This window comes from Ochotona curzoniae, unplaced genomic scaffold, assembly GCF_017591425.1.
Source record: "Ochotona curzoniae isolate NIBS_2020 unplaced genomic scaffold, NIBS_Ocur_1.0 patch35, whole genome shotgun sequence".
Classification (NCBI taxonomy): domain Eukaryota; kingdom Metazoa; phylum Chordata; class Mammalia; order Lagomorpha; family Ochotonidae; genus Ochotona; species Ochotona curzoniae.
The window spans coordinates 444,229-466,832 of record NW_024466917.1 but is presented as its reverse complement, the minus strand read 5'-3'; the positions used below and the strand labels follow the sequence as shown (position 1 = coordinate 466,832).

At 58.4% G+C, this 22,604-nt stretch overlaps 2 protein-coding genes across 2 annotated transcripts; both read right to left on the bottom strand.

Moving 5' to 3' along the window:
• Positions 1–4,528: 4,528 nt before the first annotated feature.
• On the bottom strand, positions 4,529–5,431 carry LOC121167242 (transmembrane and death domain protein 1-like). The gene has a single exon (XM_040996651.1). The coding sequence runs from the start codon at positions 5,429–5,431 to the stop codon at positions 4,529–4,531; it is 903 nt and encodes a 300-aa protein (XP_040852585.1).
• Positions 5,432–11,166: 5,735 nt separating this feature from the next.
• On the bottom strand, positions 11,167–13,239 carry LOC121167237 (fidgetin-like protein 2). Its single transcript, XM_040996645.1, has one exon. The coding sequence runs from the start codon at positions 13,237–13,239 to the stop codon at positions 11,260–11,262; it is 1,980 nt and encodes a 659-aa protein (XP_040852579.1). The 3' UTR covers positions 11,167–11,259.
• Between the last annotated feature and the right edge of the window lie 9,365 nt (positions 13,240–22,604).

The following is a 22,604-nucleotide window of genomic DNA, read 5'->3' as shown; positions in this document are numbered from 1 at the left end:
TTTTGTACTGCACCCGACACCAGATTGGGAAGGGCATCTCTTTGCCATAACCCTGCTAACTGCTAGGATGAATGTATAGCAAACCTGTACAGGCTCTTACTGTAAACAGCACAAAACACACACACACACACACAAAAGCAGAAGCTGACATGTGGTAATTCTTTTTAAAAGAACTATAAATACTGTAATATATCATTTTATTTTATTGGCATGCTTTTTTTTTTGTAAATACCAATTACTAACTTATTAAATAGGAAATGGCTTCTGGCTTATGCCACTGTCATGTTTATTTTTATTTTTTTATACTTTTCTTTCTTCTTAGATGCTGTCCGCCAATGTACATCCCCAAACCAAACAGACAAAAAAAAATTTTTTTTATTGCTAATGATCTTTTCCAAAATGACAATATATATACATATATATATATATATTTTTGTTCCAATGTGCAATAAATTCTAACCACTTCTATGCAAGATCTGGCTAAACTCAATCATTGTCTCAGATGGGTGAGACAGGCCCTGCGGTCGGGTCCTGCTGGATGTGCACTGGGCCTGTCTGGATGCCCTGGAACCTCCGCACGGGATTCTTTGGAGGCCTGCCTGCCCCTCCCCGGTCCTAAGCACACCCGCTGCCTTTTTCCCCAATATCTCCTGGGCCTGGCGCACAGACTCCCCTCCCAGCCAGCTTCCTGGGCAAGAAGCCACCCTGCCTGCCTCCACACCACCCCCCCACACACACACCACACCTCCACACCTCGCCTCACTTTTCTTTCTGCCTACTATCACCCCTCCCCAACTCGCCCCCCCACACTCACCCATCCCACTCTGCACTCCTTGGGTAGTGAAACGAAACCATCACCAGCAGTCCACACCCGCAGTTAACAGGCATGAAGCAAGCAAGCAAGGGGTCGAGTTTGCATGTCCCCACGGAGGCGGTCAGCAGCAGCCACAGCATCACTGCGTGTGCGCACGCGCGCACACACACACACACACAAATATATATGGAAATATATAAATAGAGTATAAATATTTATTTTTTTGTAGCCAGGTCCTTGGTGCAGTATTTATATTCCACAATCCACCTTTCAAAAAAAAAAAAAAAAGGACAAAAAAAGCAAAAAGATGCTGTTCATCCCAAACACAGAGCAGGCACTGGTTTGGGTGTGCAGGCCGCCCTGCCCCCTTCCTCCTGATGCCCCCAGGGGTTCAGCTGGATGGACTCCTAGGCAGCCAGCGCTGTGGAAGGCAGGACGGGGGGCACAGCAGGGACATCCTCCTCTCCCTCTGGCACCCGGCGTTGCCTGCTGGCAACAGCCCTCGAATGCCAGCACCCAGGGCCCCTGTCACTTTTTCACCACAACCAGTGTAGACTGTGCACTGGCTAGAGGTGAGATGCACAGAGCAGGGGCTGCTGCGAGGTAGAGGCCAGGGCCGCCCTCCCCAGGAAGCCATCAAAAGTCCAACAACACTGCACTAAGCGAAAAGGAAACGAAATAAAAATGACCCTTTTTCCTGTACAAGGGAAGCCTGTCTTGGTGTTTGTTATTTGTCTCTCTCTCTTTTTTTTTTTTTTGTTTAGTCACCTGGGAGGAGCGGGCTGGGAATTGGGAATTTAGCACATCTTGGGGACAGGAGCGAGGGGGGCGGGCGGGGCAGACAGGAGTCAGAATACCTCTTGCGATGTTCCAAGCCAGGCTGAAGCTTAGGGAGAAGAGCCAGGTCCTGCACCCACCCCCAGACTTGCCCATTGCATGCGCCATTCTCCCCCACCCCACCCCACTGGGTCCATTCAAGCCCAGCCCCGCGCCAGCTGGGTTGGCCCAACTTGCCGTCTCAGTAGGCTGTGCAAAACATGACCCCATGATGCCCAACACACCCACCCCCACTCTGCTCGCCGCTGGCTGGGTCTCCCTGCCCACACCTGCTGGGACTGGGGACACGGAGCCCCCGCCCCAACACTGGGGACATTCTCAGACTGTGTCCCCTGGTCCACTCTAGTCCACCCCGGTGGCTCCGCACTGAGGGATGGTAACAGTGGCTTGGCAGTAGGTCACATGCCTTCCTCCACCTTCTTCCCCCTCTTCCCTTCTCACACCCCCCACCCCACCCCCCGGCCCCCAGCCTCCAGGCCTGCTGTGTGGCTTCTGATTATATGACAGGAGGCCCAGGTGTCTTCAGGCACGATGCCTTTTTCTTTGCTCAGATGTTGCCCAAAGTTTTGCAAAAAGACTTGTTCATTTTCAGGTACATCCCCTACTCCAACCCACTTCCCATCCCCCTAGAAAATCTGCTGAGCCACAGTCAGCTGCGGGGGGGTGGGGGAGGGAATGGCAGGAGAAAAGAGGAAGCCATGTGGGCTGGGGGATGCCCCACAGCCTGCACCCTTGGTTGCGCTGCTGCCCGCTCCCCTGAGGCACCCCGCTGTACCCCCACCTTTGCTGCTGTGTGCTGTACATAGAGGCTGTGTGGGGGTGGGGTGGGCAGGCGTGCACATGCATGTGTGTGTGTGTGTGTGTGTGTGTATGTGTGTAGAATGTACATAGATTATGGGGAGAGTGGTCCAGTGGTGCCAGAAGAGGGACGGAAGGGTGTCCCAGTCCCTGGCTCGGCCGCTGGCTCGCTTGTGTGGCCTTGGGCAAGTCACTTACCCTCGCTGTGCCTCAGTTTCCCCATCTGTCAAATGGGGATAATAATACTGACCTACCTCACAGGGGTGTTGTGAGGCTTCAACTTCATGGTTTTTTTGTACAAGCGTTTGGAGATGCAGAGGCCGAGGCGCTCGGGAAGGACTTGGGGGAGACGCGATGGTACCCGTGTGTGCTGCTATTCTGAGAGCCATTTGAAACTGCACTGCTCCAACCACCCCCGCATCTCATCACCAGGACAGCAGGTCGAGACACGGCCTTCCTTCCACCCGCTTCCGGGGTTTGCCACGACGATGACAACTCTAGACAACAACAACGGAGTTTTTTTTGTTCCCCTCGCTGTATCTCCCGCCCTCACCCCCTCCCCCTCGACTTGTTCCCCTGTTCTGTTTCAATGAGGAAACGGCAGAAATGCTTGAGCAATGAGAATGTACACGTGGATTGGAAGTTTCTAGTCTGAAATTTCAACTTTACTTTGTACTGTACATCTTTTTACTTTAGAATTTGCAATAAAGGGTTCCGTCAATCTTGTTTTCAACTCTCCTCTTGCATGGGCGTGCCTTTCTTGTCGTGTGGCTGTCACAAGGGCCGTCCCTTCCGCCCACCTGTGTGGACACACAGCTCTCCCCTTGTGGCAGGCAGCATGGGGGGGGGGGTTGTATGTGATGCACGCCTCCCCCAGGGTCAGCTCCTTGCCTGGGCTGGTCCTGCCCCCACAGCTTGCTGGCCACTTGCGAGTGGGTGGAAAGGCTTGGGCATTCCGTGGGAACCCCAAAAGGGGTTCCCTGCCTGGATGGACAGAGCACCCCAGAGGCAGCAGCCCCTGCAAGCAGACACCCCCTTTCCCCCAGTACACTCCAGCACAGCCTCAGGCAGAACCCAATGTTTGGGTTGGGGCGGGGGGGCGGGGGGGGGGGAGAGAGAGCTGCTGTCTCCCTCAGGTCCTTAGTCAAGGAAACAGCCTGCTCCCTTGGGCTCTCCAACCCGACAATCCCTGGTTCAAACGCTGACACATTCAGGGCACACTTAAGACTGCCTCTTGGGGGAGCCAGTGTGATGGCTCCGTAGTTCAATTCACTAATCCTCAGTAAGTTCTGGGATCTCATATGGGTGCCAGTTCATGTACAGCTCTGTGTTTATGGCCTGGGAAAGCAGCAGAGGATGGCTCAAGTCCTTGGGACGTGGGAAACCCAAAAGAAGCTCCTGGTTTCGGATCATCTTAGCTCCAGCCGTTGTGGCTGTTTGGGGAGTGAATCAGTGGACGGGAGATAAATTCTCTCTCTCCTTATCTCCATAAATCTGTGTTTGCAATAAAGATAAATCTAAAAAAAAAAAAAAAAAGACTGCCTCTTCAAGGTTCAAGGGCAAGCATTCCACAACCTAGTGCGTGCTCAACTGGTTCCGGTTCCACCTCCAACTGCAGTTTCCTGTTAAGGTGTATCAGAGCAGATGGTGGCAGGTGTGACACTTCAAGTACTCAGTCCTGACCCCTACTTTTACCATGGCCCAGGAGCTGTTGGGCCTTTGGGGAGTGAACCAGCAAAATGGGGGACCTTTCTCGCCTCTCCTTTTCAAATCAGACTTTTAAACAGCTAACAATGCCACCACGGCGCTGTGGCCAGTTTCCTTGTATGGAATGGCTTTTGGGGTTTTGAGAGGGCAGTCCAGGACTGCTCAGCACTAGCGCGGGGCACAGAGTTCACGCTCAACGGCTGGCTGCGCCTGCAGTGCTCCGGAGGGCAGGCCCCCATGCTGGAACTCACACCAGAACCGCCTCTTGCCCTGGCCACGGAGCGCGCGTTTCCCGTGAACGGACAAATCAACTGCTCCCTCCGGGCGGTGTTTCATGACCTTTATCATCAGCCCGAGGTCCGAGGTGCCCGCTCACGGCCGAGGGCATGGAGGAGCCGGGGCATCGGGTCGCCGCGCAGCCCAAGCCGAGCGGGCCCGCCCCGCCGGCGACACGTGCAGCAGCGGCTGAGCTTCGCACGAGCCGCGCGCCTTGGCGGATCTGCGCCTGGAAGCGGCGAGCGGGCCGGGGCTGCGGGGCCAGCCGGGGTGGTCGTCGTCGCCGCCCGTCACCCGCAGCGTGAGCAGGAGCGCCAGCGCCGCCGCGCCCAGCGCCCCGGCGAAGCCGCCGAGCAGGCCGAGCGCCAGCGGCGGGACCCAGCCCGCGGGGCTCCGCTCGTACGGGGGCTGCGGCAGGCGCTCCAGGATCAGCTCCAGCTCGTCCCAGTCGGGCTCCGGGGAGCGCCGGGAGCGCAGGGCCGGCACGGGGGCCGAGGGCGCGGCGGGGCCCGGAGGCGGCGGCGCCAGGAAGCCCTGCCCGAACTTGCGCAGCTGCAGCGTTGCCTGCTGGTGCAGGTTCTTGCCCAGCTCCCGGGCCACGTCCGGGCGGCCGCAGCGCCGCAGGGCGCGGGCCACGCGGTCCCACGACAGGGACGGGGCCTCGGCAGCCAGCCACACCGCCAGCGCCTCCCGGCAGCCGTCGGACACCTCCTCCCGGTCCCCCGGGGCCTCCCGCCGCTGCCGCCGCCGCAGCCGGGCCGGAGACCCCACCGTGGGCTTCACGGGCCTGGGCCGCGCCAGCCGCTCTTCCGAAAGCCTGGCCAGCTCGGCCTCCACGTCGGGCTCGGGCGCCTGCAGCAGCGAGCGGAAATGGCCGCATTCCTCTGGAGTGAGCAGCTCGGCCAGGCGGATGGCCGCGTGAGGGCCCATGGCGTCCAGGGCCGCCCCGGGGCTCAGGCCCCAGTCCCAGAACACCAGGACCAGAGCCAGCGCTGCCATTATGACCAGGGCCAGGGGTTGCGACCAAGCAGGTCTGGGCGAGGAAGGAACTCCGAATGCCCGCGGTGGGGGAAGGGCTTGCGCCCCATTGTGGGTGGGAGGGGCCGGGAGGAAGGAGTGGACAGGGAGGGGGTCACCAAAGGCTTGCAGTACCCGTGGGTACCTCACCCAGAGATTCTGGGCCTTTCTATGGCAGTACCTGTCCCTCTGGACTCCACATGCATCGCCATTTAAGACACTGCTTGGTTCAGGTGCTATCCTAGCTGCCTGCTAACGTACTCCCTGGGGAGCACTCAGCGCCCTTGCCACCCCTGGGGGAGAAGCTCCTGGTGACCCTTGTGGGCATTGGGGGAAGGAACCATCAGAAGAAATTCTCTCTCCCTCTTTCTGCCTTTCTAATACTAACGGTTACTGAGCAAGACCCACCACTCCAACAGAAGCCCTCTGCCGCCTCTTCTCCATCACACCCGTCCCATCTCCCTGGCACCATTCTCCCACACTTGCCCTCCTCTGCTCCTCTGGATGTGGGAGACAGCGCTTCCAGCCCCGCATCCCCCACGCCAGGGCTCTGCTGGCCTGGACTCACTTCCTCCCTCCCAGCACTGGCTGTCCTGCAGGTGCTGCTCTGCTGCCCCACTGCCTGGGTCCCTGCCCCTGCTGTCAGTCACCTTGTCTGCCACATCTCCCTTGGGCTAGCCTCCTTCCTGTCCTCAGGGTACCCTATAAGATTGGCCAAGGTCCCCTCCTGGTCCCCATAGACTCAATGCAGAATAACTAACTTCTATAAAGATACATTGAATCCACCAATATGTGAGTGAATGAATCTTAAGAAGCAGAGAGAGCTCCCAGCCAGGCACCAAAGCAGTCTGAAGCAGCCACGCCTGGGCTGGAGTCAAGAGCCAGGAGCTCAGCAGGACTCCTGTGTGGGAGCCCAGTTCAAGCCACACCACTGCCTCTCCCAGGGTCGGCCTTGGAATTTGGACCCAGGATTTGACTTGTGGCATTCTGACACACTAAGCTAAATGATCATCCCAGGAGCCCAGCACTACAGCTCATCTGGCTAATCCTCTGCCACACTGGCATCTCATATGGGCACCAGTTCATGTCTCAGCTGCTCTGCTTCCCATCCCGCTCCCTGCTTGTGGCCTGGGAAAGCAGTCGAGGACAGCCCAAAGCTTTGGGACCCTGCACCTGCCTGGGAGACCCGGAAAAAGCTCCTGGCTCCTGGTTTTGGATCGGCTCAGCTCTGACCGTTGCAGCCATTTGGGGAGTGAACCAGCAGATGGAGACCTCTCTGTGTAAATCTGCCTCTCCAATAAAAAGAAATCAATCCTTTTTTTAAAAAATAAAAGGTCCACCCCAGGTTGTGAATTCTTGCCAAGTCCCTGTCCACAGCCCCCTCCTGTCCTCTCTGCCTCCACAGAGGCTTGCTGGGGGTGTGAAGGTCCCAGTGATGAGGTCCAGCCCCTCCCCCGCTCCCCTCCCCCACCTCTGCCCGCTTCTGCTGCCCTCCCACCCGTGCACACACGGGATGTACTTTCCCTGACCCTCACCACCACCTGGGCATGACCGGAGACCACCTGTGAGTCTTCTCTGGTAGCGCTCACCTGGACACCAGAGATGGCAGTCAGTGTTTCTCGAGGGTCTTCTGAACACCGTTCCAGCTGTGAGAATACAGACAGACATCCAGCCCCCTCCCCCAAGCACCATCATCCAATTGTCTTTTATTTGAGTCAATTATTTGAGGGTAGGCGATTGAGAGTGCTGCCACCTAGTGGTTTATCCCCAAATGTCCATAATGGTCTTGCCCAAAGCCAGGAACTGGGACCCGCAAACAGGCCTGCCACAGGAGCCTGCCTGCTTTGGGCCCACATTAGCAGGAAGCTGGGGTCAGGAGCTAGCACTGGGTATCAAACTTAGGCACTCCTATGTGGGGTGCAGGTGTCCAAGCCAGCATCTTCACCAGCAGGCCCAGTAACCTCTAGTTGCATTCTCTCAATGTTCTTTTTTTAAAAGATTTATTAATTTTTACTGGAAAGGGGATCCAGAGAAGGAGAGACAGAAAGATCTTCCAGCCACTGGCTCACTCCCCAAATGACTGCAATGGCTGTGACTTAGCAGATCCAAAGCCTAGAGCAAGGAGTTTCTTCCTGGTCTCCAATACGGGTGCAGGGGACCAAGGCCTTGGGCCATCCTCTGCTGCTTTCCAGGCCTCAAGCAGGGAGCAGGATAGGAAGTGGAGCAGCCAGGGTCCGAACCAGTGCCCATATGGGATCCTGGCGCTTGCAGGGGAAGGATAAGTCAATTGAGCCATGGTGCCATGCCCTTGGTTGCATTATCTTTAAGCATGGATTTATTTATTTATTTATTTATTTATTTATTTATTTATTTATTTATTTATTTATTTATTTGAAAGGGTTATGGGCAAGGGAGAGTGAAAACTGGTTTATTCGCTGGTTCACTCCCTAAAAGGCTAGAACAACCAACACTCAGGTCATCCCACTGCTTTCCCAAGTACATCAGCAGTGAGCTAGATCAGAAACGGAGCAGCTGGGACCTGAACCAGCACCCCTGGAGATGCCAGCCTCAGATGCCACAGTGCTGACTGCCACACCCACCACTTGGGACCCCACCTGGGCCACCTGTGCTGGGCTGTGGGCTCTCCAGGAATAGTGGCTGCATGTGACCCTTTCTGTACCCTCAATGCCGCCCACAACAGCTGCACTCAGCGGAGTACAACTCCAGGGCGCCAGGAAGCAAGTTGGGCCTCCATGGCCAAGGGCCACCCATCGCCGGAAGGCTGAACCCAGGAGCCACACCCCTGGGCCCTGGCACACCTGCGTGTGTCTCCCTGAGGGGAGGGACGACCTAGCCTCCTGTAGGCCTGGCTCAGTCCCAAGCAGGGTGCCAGGGCACACGGCTTCCCCTGAGCTCTCCTCCATTTTCAAGGATTTTTTTGGGAGAAGCAGGCGTCTCCCCTAGCAGTGCACACATTCCAGGTTGCTGACCTGGGTGGGCTTCTGGCTGATGCAGACTCTGGCAGGCAGTGGGGGTGGCTCCAGTGCAGCCGGCAGGAGTTCCCGCCTCTTGGCATCAGCCCGGTTCCCCAGGCCCTGGGGCACTGAGCCAGCCTGGCGCTCGGTCTGCTTACTGCGATCTGCTCTGAGCACTGGGGGTGGGGAGGCCTCCAGAAGCAGTGCTCACCTGTCAGTCTCCCTGTTGATAGTGAGCTGCCAGTCAGGACTGCTGGATGGTTGGGGGAAGGAGGCTAGAGGGTCACCTGTGACCTGAAGTGCTGGGATGTGGCTGGCCAACCCGCAGAACGGAACAAAGATAAAGACAGCCCTGGCTCTGCTCAGGGAGGGCTACCGTAGGGTGTGGCTCTTCCTACATGTACTCATTCATTCATGCTGTTCTTTGCCCCACGTACAGCAGAGCTTTGGGCACCTGGAAACGGCCTTCCTCCATCCCACCAAGCCCGAGCTTCTCACCCTGGAGCCTCACTCCCCCACCGGCCTCCTCCCTGCCAGGTGCTGCAAAGGCTAAATAAGTCCCGTGGGCACTTTTTTTGCTGAAGGAACAGAAACACCCCCCAGGGGCTGCCCAGCCATTCTCTGAGGGCTCCCAACATCCAGCTGCCCCCTCTTTCCCCTCCCCCTTGCAAGAAATCGCCAGGAAACCACCTGTCATCACTTTAATACTGTGTGATACTTTCTTTTAAAATACAGTCTCTTCTGAGGTAGACATGCCACAACTGCAGAGCATCGTCAGACAGGAGATAAATACGTCCATGTACAACACGCAGCAAAATGAGGTAGAAATGGTTACAGCTGCAGGATGGGGGTCTGGCCAGGCTACCCCAGGCCGCCCTTCCCCGCCGCTGGCCCTGGGATTCTTTGGTATGCCCCCCACCGACACTGCTAGGGCTGAACATGCCCCAGTGCCCAGAATGTAGGTGCTGTAGTCTAGGGGGCTGTGTCCTTGTGCAAAGTACCCCCCAACCCCATACCTGGGGAACCAGAAGAGCATGGCAGAGGGCACCAGGGCCTTGGTCAGTGAGCTCCCATCCACTCCCAGGGCCATCTGCCTCCTAGAGGAAGACAGGGATGTGGGTCCCAGCCTGCCTCACCCACCTGCCCCTTGTGCGTGCGCACACACCTGAGAGAGAACCCCTGGCTCCTCCCCCGCCCTGCCAGGCTGGCTGGCAGAAGAGAAGGGTCAGGAAGAGACCGAGGGGCAGAAGCAAGCAGCTTTGCTTGTCAGTGCTGCTGGGCCAGCCCTGGCCCTTGGCACCTTGACACCTGGAATGTCCCCCAGGGACATTCTCCCAGCCCAAGAAGGTGGTGGTGGTATACAGATTCTAAAGGAGCTACCAGGGCAGGGAGGAGGGCTGCGGTGAGAGAAGCAAAAGTAGGGAAGGTGCCCAAGAGCCATGAAGCAGGCTGGGACACCAAGTCCTGCCCCTCCCAGCAGCCTGTGGGGGCAGGAAGCAGAGGAATCAGGGACCAGGCTGGCGGCCAGTGTGTCTGGGGATGGCAGACTAAGCCCTCCAGGGTGGACCCCCGCTCCAGCCCCCGTCCATCTTCACCCTCACCTGAGCTCAAACCTAGACCTGGTGAGAACCCGAGGTGGTCCTCCATCCCTGGAGGATCCTCTTGGCAAGAGTTACCAGCGACCTCGGCCCTGGGCAGGGCCAGGTGAGGTGGGTTCTGGGGGTGACTTTCTGTCTGCGACCTCCATCCCTTGGGGGGTTGCCACCCACCCCCCCTCGCCCCCAACCTCAGCCTACTTGCTAGGCTTGGGGGTAGGAAACCCACAAGGGGATCCCAACTCTGGGTTAACCCTCTCCCAGAAGACACTAGGCCAGGGACAAGGGGTGGGGGTGGGGGAAAGCAGCAGGTACCCCCCAGCCCTGCCAACGGGACCAGGGAAGAGGTCCTGAGCAATACATTCAGCTTCTAAGAGTCCCAGCCCCAGGGCTCTGGGGCATCCCTGGGCCTGCCCGAGGCCAGCCTGCCAGGGAGGGAGGATGGGCGGGGCAAGGGTGGGGCACCCGCCGAGCAGAGCAGCCAAAATCTAACATTCTTTCTGAGGTCAGTTTCTTCCTGAGTTGTTTAAAAAAAAAAAAAAAAAAAAAAGCAAAATGCTACACATCTTACAAAAATAAGAGGCCTAAGAAGTCCAAGAAGCTACACTTCTGGGATTTCTCCTCAAAAACCAAAAAAATTAAAGATAACAATAATAATAAAAAAAGAACCTCTTCTTCTTTGGGCTTTGGGTGTTTTTTGTTTTTCTTCCCAGCTGAGTAGGGGGATCATAGGGGTGGGTTGAGGAGGGAAGCCCCCTGAGTCTCCCCACCCCCTCCAACACACAAACACACACTCCCAGCCCCGGGGTGGGGTGGGGCAGGTCAGAGACAGCAAGTCAGAAGGAGAGTGACAGAAGGCAGGCAGGGACCCCCGAGGCTCGGGGAAGCGGCAGAAGAAAAACGGGGTGCCGGCAACAGAGCGGAGCGGTTAACAGAGGCATGAGGCCAGGAGGGGACAGGGATGGCGGCGGGGTGGGAGTCCCTCTCGAGGTGGGACGAAGATGGCGTGCCTCCCCTCCGCAATAAATAGGAAAAACCTGAGAACGTGGCGCAGCTGGCATCTGGCCCCGCGTGCACCAGAAACGTTTCACACTCAAGAGAACTCCACCAGCAGGGCATCCCTCACCCCACGCGCGCCATTCGGACGCCCTCCCAGCCCACTTTGGCCAACCATGTTCCCACAAGCCGAGGAGGAGCAGGAGTGCAGAGGCAGGAAGGGCCGCTTGCCGCCCGCATGCCCTCAGTGTCCGGAGCCATACATTTTGTCCCACTCCACGAACGAGTCCAGCTCCTTGGGGGACACCCTGGGGCCCACCTTGCTCAACGCCGCCTCCAAGTCCTTGTAGGAGAGGGGCCGCCGCAGCCCCGGGAGCCCCGCGGCGGCCGCAGCTGCCTGCTGGCACAGCTGCCCCAGCTCGGCCCCGGAGAAGCCCTGGGTGCCCTGCACGAGGGCAGCCAGCTCCCGCTCGCTCAGGGTACAGCCCTGCTGGGACAGCAACCGCTGCAGGATCTGCCCCCGGGCCGGGCCGTCGGGCAGCGCCACGTAGAAGCGCAGTGCGAAGCGCCGGCGGGTCGCCTCGTCCAGGGCCGCGGGCCGCGCTGTGGTGCCCACGACCAGCACGCCGTCGGTCCCCGCGCCGCCGCCGTCCAGGCAGGCCAGCAGCGGCGCCTGCAGCGCGCCGTCGTCGCGGCCGGCCAGCAGCGCCTCCAGCTCACTGATGAGCAGCACGGCGGGCGGCCGACAGCGCGCGGCGGCGAAGGCGGCCTGGAGCAGACCTGCGCCCTCGGCGGCGCCCGGAGCGGCCAGGGTGGCACCGCGCAGACGAAGCAGCGAGGCGCCCAGCTGCGTGGCCAGGCAGCGGCCCAGCAGCGTTTTGCCGACGCCGCGCGGCCCGAAGAGCAGCAAGGTCCGCGGCGGGCGCGGGCTGCCCGGGTAGGCAGGCGGCCTCAGCAGGGGCCACACCAGCTCCTCCTCCAGCGCCGCCTTGAGCGCGCCCTGGCCCGCCACGTCGGCCCACTGCACCGGCGGTCCGCAGTCCAGCATCTTGCTGGTCACCAGCTCCAAACCTTTAAGAGGCTCCCCCGACGGCACGGCGAAGCCCCCGCGGGCAGCCGGCACCGGTGGCCGCTCAGAAAACTTGTCAAAGGGCTCAAGCTGCGGGCCGTAGACCGGGGACCCCAGGACCTTGAGCGACACGCCGGTCCCCGAGTATTTGCTCGACGACTCCTCGGCGGCTGCCGACAGCGGCTTCGCCCGGAACCCGTTGCCCCGACCCTCGCCGTTGTCCACGGCAGGATAGGCGGCGCCGTCGGCCGCGGGGGCTTTGGCGGGCTCGTATGCATACTTGCGGTAGCGGCCCTCCGCGCCCTCGTCGGCGGCCTTGCGCTTCAGTGACACGCTGCCTTCGGTGCCTGGAGCGACGGTCTGGAAGCCGTAGGAGGCGGGCGCAGGGCGCGGCGGCGTGGGCGCGGGCAGGGGCGTGGGCGCTGCGAGGCCGGAGGGCAGGTAAGGGGCTGGGGGTGCGGCCGGGGGCGGCGGGAGGGCGCCGTAGCCGGGCTGCGCGGCCGCGTAGCCGCCCGTGGGGTAGTTATAGAGCGGCCCCGACGGGCCGTACCCCGGTGGGGGAGGCGGCTGCAGCAGCGCGGCCGGAGGCGGCGGCGGAGGCGGCGGGGGCAGCGCGGTGCCGGTCTGCGTGCAGTAGCTAGGCGCCAGGTAGCCACTTGCGTATCCCGCTGCGTATTCGGGCGCTGCTGTCGCCACCGACGGACCTCCGCAAGCGTTGCCGGCATACAGGGGTTCAGGTAAGTTCCCTGCTAAAACCGGGGAGCCTCCTAGGCCCCCCGACCCACCCCCGCTCCCTGACTTGGTTCCCGCGAGGCCCTCGTGCAGGGAGGCCAAGGGATAGGGCGGCTCAGGCCCAGGCCAGGGCTCCGGGTCCCCCTTGGCACCGTTGAGGAAGGCGGCGTCGCTGTAGCCTCCCAGGGCAGGGCGCTCATAGGGCGAGTCCAGGACCCCCGAGTATTTCTCTGCGTAGCGCTTCAGGAGGTTGGAGGCCGTGAGGGCGGAGATGTCGTCGTGTGCCCAAGCATAGTGACAGCGCTGGCGACCAGTCGGGGGCAACTCCAGCTTGTGAGCCGGCGACGGGGTGGTGGAGGACACGTCGAGGTGTTGCTCCGGCCACTGGTTGTGGGGCTGGGCGTGTTCCGGTGTCCAGTGCATCTTCGACAGAGCTGCGGGTGCGAGGGAGAAAGAGGCGCAGCAGGTGAGGGTCTGCAGGCAGCCCGGAGCCCTCCCTGCAGCTCCACCAGCTAGAAGCACCCACCACCTGCCTCCCACACACTCTGGGGCAGCCTGCCTCTGCCCCCCCCAGCCCCCTTCCTGTCCCAGAATTAAAATGGTGTAGAAATATTGCTCTTGGAGCCAGTGTATAGGCGGTGGCTATGCGTTTGTCCTGGCCAGCCACTGGCCATGCCCCCTTTGGGGACTAGTGAAGGGTCAGAGGAGCGTGGGCATAGCCTGATCCCGAGCATAGTCCAACCCAGGCCAGACTCCTAGGGAACAGGTGTGTGCTGGCTGCTCACACACTGTCCCAAGGCCCAGGCCCCTCAGCTCACCCTAGCCATCCCTGAGATTCCAAGGAGTCTGTCAGCAGATAGAAGTTCTCTGTCTCTTCCATTTCTCTTTTTCCATTTCAGATATTTTTGAGGCCTAGTGCAATAGGATAGTGGTTAAAGTCCTCGCCTTGCACGTGCCAGGATCGCATATGGGCACTGGTTCTAATCTCGGCAGATCCACTTCCCATCCAGCTCCCTGCTTGTGGCCTGGGAAAGCAGTCGAGGACAGTCCAAAGCCTTGGGACCCTACACCTGCATGGGAGACCGGGAGGAGCTCCTGGCTCCTGGCTTTGGATTGACTCAGCTCCAGCTGTTGCACTCACTTGGGGAGTGAACCATCGGACAGAGGTCTTTCTCTCTGTCTCTCATCCGCTCTGTATATCTGCCTTTCCAATAAAAATAAATAAATCTTTGAAAATATATTTTTTTTTCAAAGATTTATTTTTACTGGACAGTCAGATATACAGAGACAGAAAGAGTTCCCATCCACTGGTTCACTCCCCAAGTGGTTGCAAGGTGAGAGCTGAGCCAATCTGAAGCCAAAAGCTTCCTGGATCCTGGAAGCATGCAAGGTGAGGATTTAGCCACTAGACTATCCCTTCGGGCCTTCAAATAAATAAATCTTAAAGGCATGAGCCAGACTCTGCCACGAGGGATGTGGAGCCTGGACAAATGCAGGATCTCAGCCTGTGGCTCCAGTGGGAAGGCCTTGTTCTAGAACAAAATCTCCAAGATGGAAAGGACACACAGTTGACCCGGAGACAGTTTCTGATGTGGATCACTACTCCAACCTAAGCTTTTCATGGGAAAAGTCACACGTCACAGGCTCACGTGTTCTCATCATCTTCTGCAAAAATTTTTTTATTGCGTTAACTTGCGAGTGCTTTGCTAAAACATGGGGCCAGGTGGGCAGGTGGATGGCAGCCTCTGCAGCGTGCGGCAGCGGGAGTGTGGGCCTTGCAGCTCAGGCCAGTGTGCAGCCCCTGATTAGGAGACCTCAGCTTGGCCTGAGCTGCCCTGACAGGTCGGAAGCAGCAGGATACCCCAAGGCACAGCACCCCCAAAGGTGCATAGTGTAATGGATCAGAATCGGCATCTGTGTCACCTGCCTCCCGTGGCAGAGTCCCTGGCCTCCAGTCCCAGCCCTGCTGCTGACCAGGGTGCACCCAGCGTGGGAGACCTGGATTCAGCTCCTGGATCCAGGCTTAGGTCTAGCTCAGCCCTAGCTGTTGCAGGCATTTGGGGAGTAAAGCAACAGATGCAAATGGTACATGAATTTTTGTGATCAACTAAGCCAGAGCTGTGAGCCTTCCTCTTCCTCAAGGCGCCTCTGGGAAACTGTCCCAATAAGTCCTCAAATCCGTGTGCAGTATGATTTGTATCCCCATTAGATGTAGAGCTTGGAGCACAAGCAATTCCAGCCACCCATGGGGATGCCCGCATCCCACATCGGAGAGGCAGTCCTGACTCCTCCACTTCCAGTCCAACTTCCTGCTAAGATGCGGCCTGGAGGCAGGCGGGGATGGCTCAAGTCCCGGAGCCCCGTCAGGCACACGGGAGACCAGGATGGAGTTCCAGGCTCCCTGCTTCAGCTTGACCCAGCCCCGGATGTGTCAGATATTTGAGAAATGAACCAGCAAGATGGATGATGTGTCTCTGTCTCTCAGCCTTTGTGATAAATTAAAAACGAAAAGGTCGGAGCAAGCGAAGTAACAAAAGGGCAGTCTCCTATATAGATCAAAGCCTCACCAAATTCTCTCTCCATGGCCATGACCTGACACTGGTGGCAGAGGACAGCCTGTAAACAAAGCCACTCTCGTTTTCATTATCCCAGAGAAGGTGTCACGGCCCCATCCGAGGTCCAACCTTGGCTCCCTCCAGAAGGCAGGAGGCGAGAAGGCACAGCCAAAACAGCTCTTGTCGGCAGACAGGCGGTGTTATCTGGTGTAACAGGAGCAGTTTCCAGAAACACCCAAGTCCCGGGAGGCTGTGGGTGTGCAGGAATCAAGCCCTGCATTGCTGGCAAGGACCTCAAACCTACATGGAGCTTGGTTTTCCTCTGTTTACCAGTAGCTCTGCTTGGGCTAAGAAAGCCCAGGAAAGGCAGAGAGCTGGCCCCTGGGCTAGGGGAAGGCTCCAACTGCAGAGAATGACGCAATGTGCATTTCCAAACAGCTGAGGGCCAGGACTCCAAAGGCAAACAAAGGAGTGGTCATTCCAGCTCCCCAGACTGTGGGCTGAGCACCCAACCGCCAGCTCCAACCCCGGCCTCCAGCAGCCCTGTGAGAGTGCACACCCTCAGACCAACCCTGCGAGCCCTGGTCAGCTCCTGCCACAGACACAGCAGGTCCCGCCAGCCCTCCTGTGCACCTGCGCCCCAGCTCTGGGCCGCTGCTTTGCGTCCGCTCCCAGACTCTGGCGCTACTGACCCCTTCCGCAGAGGACGCTCCCTCCAGGGCTTGCTGGCTGCCCCAGTCTCCTCCCAAGCTGGCCCTTCCGCCCCTTCCACTCTGCATGAATCTCTGCTCATTTTAGCCAGGAAAGAAAAGCAGAAAGCCATCGAGTCCATCTCCCCCTGCCTCTGGCCCTGTTTTTCACCTGGAGGTCCACCTGCAGGCTGTTGGGTTGACCCTCGGGCCATAGCTGCCCTGTGCCAGCCCCACCCTTGGCAAACCCGGGCTTTCCTATGACCCCATTGACGCAGCCCCACCCCCCTGCTCGCCTCCTTCATTCCTGCTCCACGCACAGAAAGCTGTGAGAGGGCCTCTGCACGTGGGCCGCCCACCAGCAAGGCACAGCTGGCCCACAGCACCACTGACCTTAGTTCCGGATGGAGCCTGCGGGTCCCCCTACCCCCTTCCTTCTCTCAGGGCAAAGGACAAAGGTCTGGCACAAGGCGCAGGCTCCCCAGGAGGGCAGAAATCAGAGGCAGAGAGAAGTGAAGCCGTAGCCCAGAACGCAGTTCCCATGAGCCCAGGCACACCGGCTTGAGCGTGCACAGTGGCCCTGCACGTGTGCACAGCTCTCAGGGTGCCCCCACCCTGTCTCCAGGTCCATCACACCCTGACAGCCCCCCCCCCCCGGGTCCATCTCCTGCAGGGAGGAGCTCTCCAAAACCTCCTTCCATCTGGGTTCCCAGGCCACACCCTGCCTCCTCTGTGAGCTGGGGACCAGGTGAGGCCCCTGGAATGCGGTCAGTGGGGAGAGTACAGGCTTTGACTGGACTTGAGAAAGGCCAAAGCTCTGCCAACTCCCCACCATTGTCCTTGATGTTAAAGAGCCTATAGGGTGACCTTGAGGGACAAAGAAGGATGTCTGTGAGGTCCCCAGGGCTGTCCGTGAAGGACACACCCAGGGCCCTGGTTCTGCAGGTGATGCTGCCCGTGTCATTCCTGGAGAAGGGGAACATCTTTCATGGCCCCGAGTACCATCATCCCTAATGGAGGAGGAGACAGAGAGAGTATGGAAGCTTCGAGATCGGCTGTGGAGCTCAGCACCTCAGGCTACAAGGCCAGGCCTGGTGAGTCTGCCAGCCCTGCAGTTCCCTCTGCTCTTCTGGCCTTAGAGCCAGAAAGCTAGGGCTGTGATGCAGCTGACCCTGCTGCCTGACCATCTCAAGGCTGGGCAGACAGGGCTCTGTGGGTCCTGTGGCCTTCCCGGGTCGGGGCTGGGATTCTGGAATAGAAGAGGGAGGGGCCAGGGCCTTGCTGCTGACTCATGCAGGGCCCCTGTGCGTGTCGGAAGCTGGAGCAGTGCTGGGTTGCACCTGTGAAGTGCGGTGTTCCGGCTCACAGGCACCTGCACCTGGCAACAGTGGCTGGGTGCAGGGGGGAAGTAGACATACACACGCACTGTTTAAGAAGGCTTCCAGCACCAGCAGGAGGTATAGGCCTTGTGCCTCGGCAACCGCCTCTGCACCGTGCCACACCTGTGGGCCACATGGTCCAGCTGCCACGTGTCCTGAGGATGCCTCTTGGATGCCATGGGCCATATAGCTCTCCATACATCAGGCCTGATGCAGGCCTCCCATGCAACCGTACAAGCCACCTCACTAGCACCGGCACCGTCACTGGACAGCCAGACAGCTCACTTCACTCCACTTCCCTCCCTCAGTTTTCTGTCTGGATGACTGGCTTCGGCAGCTGGGCCTCAAGCATTTCCTTTTTGTCTAGAAACCTTTCAAATAAAGCATAGTGGGTTAAGCAACTGCTTGCAGCACCAGCTTCCACATCCCATATGGAGGACTGATTCCTCTGCTGGCTCCTTTAACTTTTTTAAGGCAGAGTTACAGAGACAAGAAGAGACAGAGAAAGAGCTCTTCTATCCACGGGTTCACTTCCCTAATGTCTACGACAGCGTGGCTGTGCCAGGCTGGAGCCAGGAGCCTGGAGCCTGGAGTTCCCTCAGGGACTCTCATATGGGTACAGGGGCCCAATATTTGGGCCATCCTCTGCTGCTTTCCCAGACACATTATTAGGGAGCTGGATGGGAAGTGGAGCAGCTGGGATTTGAACCAATACACATAATAAGATGTTGGCGTCTCAGGCAGCAGCTTAACCCACTCTACCACAGCTCTAGCACTGCCTCAGTCCCTGCCACCACGGGGGAGACCAGGATGGAGATCCTTGGATTCTTGACCCAAACCTAGCTCTCATGGGCATTTGCAGAGTGAACCAGTAGGTGGAAGACCTCTCGCCCTCTCTCAGTGCTGACTTGAAAAAAATAGATTATATGCAGGTAGGTGGGTAGGAAGGGCCCCTCCCCCTCCCCAAGGACCCCCACCCCCAGATCTTCCAGACACTGGAGCAAGAGGCGGGCTTGGGGGCGGGCTGAAGGAGAGGCAGCTGGACAGGCGGCTCCGTGCCTGTGTGGGATGTATGGGAAGGGGCCGGTGCCTGCCTGCCTTCCTCCCGGGCAGGGCTCTCCCCGGGCTCCATTATCTCAGCCAGGGCCTGCGGGGCTGGAGGGAGAATCCCATTGTCCAGCCCCGGCACAGGGAAATCTTATTCATCCATTTCCCCTTTTGTCCCAGGCTTTTTGTCTCCGGCTCACAACCCGTGCTGTCCTGGGAGTGGGGGCGGGTCTCGCCTGGCAGAGCTGGAACAGGGCTGTGCCTACTCCTCTGAGCCCTGCCCCCTCACATGCCAACCCCCCCATTCCTGCAGGAGGAAAGGCAACAGAGCCATGACCAGAGCGTGCTGGAGGGGCTGCTCATCTGCCCCAGCTGCTGTGCCCTCTCCCACCTGCACTGCCAAGTCCCGGAATGTTGCCTTGGGGTTTATGGTGGCGGAGGGGAGTGGTACAGGGACCCGGCCCAGGGTCTGGCTGGCATAGGGTTCAGTGCCTGTTCGGGATGAGCAGAAGGAGGCTTAAGTTGTGGCTGCGAGACCAACCCAGCTTGATGAGGCTGCAGGTGCACCTCCCAGTCAGCAAGCTTTCATGCCAACACCCAGTGGGCCAGGGGCCTGGCACTGAAGACTTATGGGTCCCATCCATTCTCCCGGGCTGAAGCAGACTGCACTGGGCAAGGGAGGAAGTGAGAGTGGCCATAGCAGGACAGGTTGGGAGAAACAGAACGAGAAAGGAGGGGAAGTGAAGGAAGAGATGTTGGCTAGAGGGTGCAGAACTCGTGCTGGACAGAAGGGGGCGTGCGTTCAAGAAGGCTATTTTCCAAGGTGGTGATTACAGTCAAGAATGGGGACAGGAATCTCGGGGAATGGCCCAGAGTGTATTTGAAGTGCTCACATCATAGGTAAGCAGGTGTATGCGATCATACACATGTGAATTAGTGATTTAATCATTTCACAATGTGTATAGATTTCAAGGCACTGTGCTTATACACCGTCAATGCATACGAATGTCTGGGATTTTTCCTTTGAAATCCAGAGAGAGAGAGAAAGAGAGATCTTCTACCTGCTAGTTTACCCACTCCACCCCCAAAATGCCTGCCACAGCTAGAGCTGGGCCAAACCAAAACCAGGAGGCTAGAACTCCGTGCAGGTCTCCCAGGCGGGTGGCAGGGGCCCAAGCACTTGGACTGTCACCTTCCCAGGCACATTAGCAGGGAGCTGGGACTCAAACCAGGTACTCCGCCAGGGATACAGGTATCCCAGGCAGCGACTCCACTTACTCTGAGTGAAAAAAAAAAATTCAGTTGGTGTTCCACCTACTCCACTTCCCCTCCAGGGTGAATGGGGGCAGCTGGGGAGAGAGGGACAGGGCAGCGTCTGGAAAGGTGACAGCTGGCCCAAGGTCACAGGTCTCTCTGGAGGCAAAACCGGAACCAGAGCAGAGAGCTGCAGCCCAGGGGCCTTCGGGCCAGCTGGCGTTTGTCCTACCAACTCAGGCTGGGTCAGGTTAGGGTGCCAGCTGCAGAGCCCAGCCTCTCCTGCCCTCCCACTCCAGGCTAGATGAGGATGAGGTACAGAGTTAGGGTTAAGCCAGCCAGCACAGTTCCCCATCAGGGCCTGGGACGGTCAGCTGTGCCCTTGGTAGATCCAGGGCCAACCCTCATTTGAGGGACCCTCCCTCTGCTCAGTCTTTCCCAGCCTTCAAAGTCCACAACAAGCCCGCCTTCTGTTGGGCACACCTCCCCCATCCCGGCCACTCCAGCTCTGACCCAGCCCTGGCCTCCTTGGGGAAGCTGGGAAGAACACAGTGACACCAGAGCACGAGCACTCCCACACCCCGCTCTCCCCCTGCCTCAAGGCCCTCTTTCCTCTGCACCCCTAGTTCCCCCCACAGACTCACTCTGCTAAGCCCACAAAGACTGTGATTTCCTCTATGTCATGAGAATAAAACAGAATATCTAAATCTCCCTCCAACCGCATCTTCCTCTGTGTACCTGCTGTTCACTCTGCACCTGCTCCCAAGAACACCTACAACAGTGGCCCCTAGGGCGACTGATGGTCCCTGGAGCCTCTCCAAGTCAGGCATTCTGCCAAGACCTCCACCTGCCTGGCAAGCATGCAGCCAGCCCTCGGAGGTGTGGGGCTCCTTGGATGAACCCCCCACTCACATAGCCTAAACATGGCTCTCCCAGCCGAAGTCCCCCCTACACCTCTCCACACTGGCACATCAGCATCAATACTTCTCAAACCAACCTCCAGCTCCTGTCCCACCACCACCACCTTCCCCAGTCTTCCCATCATAGACCAGGGCATTCTGGTTGCCGAGGCCAAAAAATCTTGGGGTCACCCTCTCTTTCATTTCATCTGATCCATGCTTTCTTGTCTGTGCACCCAAGAAGAACAGGGACTTTGTTAACTTTGCTGCTACATCCCAAGCATCTAGCACAGTGCCTGACACACAGCAGGTTCTTAACAGACTGTAGTATAAATGGATGGATACATGGATGAATGGGGGTGAGTGGGTTGATGAATGTGTATGTAGGGATGGACAGGGATGGATGAGTGGCTGATTATGTGTGGATGGATGGATGGGTGGTTGGAAGGACCAATGGATGGGTAGATGCGTGAATGGATGGGATGGATAGGCAGATGTATGGCTGGACAGACAGATGAACAGGTAGACGGATGGAGGAGTGAGGGAGTGGATGGGTGGGAGAGTCAGTGGGTACATGGATGAGGGGTTGAGTGTACGTGGACGGATAAGGGATGAGTGGATACATGGCCAGATAGAGCAGTGGATGGGCAGCTGGGTGGATGAATGGGCAGGTAGACGGGTGAATGGATGGATTATGGTTGGATGGGTGGGTTGATGGATGAGGGAGTAGACTTGAAATTGCCTCTGCAAATAAAAGGGGAAAAAATGAAGGTGAAGATATCTGAGCTCACCTGAGACCCTGAGGGTGGCAAAGAGGTGAAGTTAGGAAATTGTCTCAGGGGCAGGTTACTGGAAGAGTGCCCAAACAGGTCATTTGTGAAGACAGCCAACTGCCCAGCCCTGGCCTGGCTGGAACTGAAAGCGGGGTTAGGAGAGGGCCATCTCGCTTCTGCCTTTAACAACAACAAAAAAAATCTCCCTCCTTTGGTTGCCACTGCCCCTCAGGCCTCTGAGGGAAGACAAAAGCGCGATGGAATTCCCACCAAAGGCCGCAGGACACATGGTAAAGAGATCAGGGCCCTTGGGATCCTGCTTCCTGGAGCCAGCAGTGAGGCCCCCCGCGCCAGCCTGGCTCCTCTCGGGGACAGGGTGAGATGGGGGCGGGGCTCTGGCCCTGGGCCTCCTCGGATGTCAAATGCCAAACAGCAGGTGGTCAGCGGTCAGCCGGCCAGCTAGCCGCAATGAAGCCAGACGAGAGAGGCCCCCATCTGGGCTGTGTGTGTGTGTGTGTGTGTGTGTGTGTGTGTGTGTGTGTGCACGCGCATGCACACGCGTGCGCTTGGGGGAGGGGGCAGCTCAAAATCCCTGCCAGTGTCCGTGGTCAGGGCCACAGCCAAGCTGTGACCATCTGCTGTGATCCCAGCACCCTCAAGGACTAAGTCTGTCCTTTCTCCCAGCCTTCAAGTGCTTGCCAAGAGCTTTCCCAGTTGTCCCACACACCATGTCCCACCCCGGATCCCCCACTAGACAGAAGAGCCTCGCTCACAGAGGAGCAAATGGTGGTTCACAAAACAGAGAGGATGCTGCCAACAGCTCATTAGAGGGGTCGGGGCCCACTCTGTGAGCCCTTCCCTCCCCATGCCTGGGGCCACAGCCCTCCCATCCAAACCAGCAGGTCTCCAGAGCCTTGTTGGCATCCCCTGGCTCCTGCTCAGCTCCAGTCCATGCCTCCTCCAAGAAGCCTTTTGGGACTAAAATCACCCAGGAAGTTCCCATGATGCCTTAAAGCCTAGAGCCCAGGCGGCCCCTTCTTCCTCAGCGCATTCTATCCATCTGTCCTTGGGAGTTCAATATCCACTTCTCTTAGGAGGAGTGCCCAGCTGCAGGGGAGCCACCCAGGCTTTCTAAATAAATCGGGCTGCTGGAGAAGGATCCTGAACGAGGCCACATGGCCAGGAAGGAAGC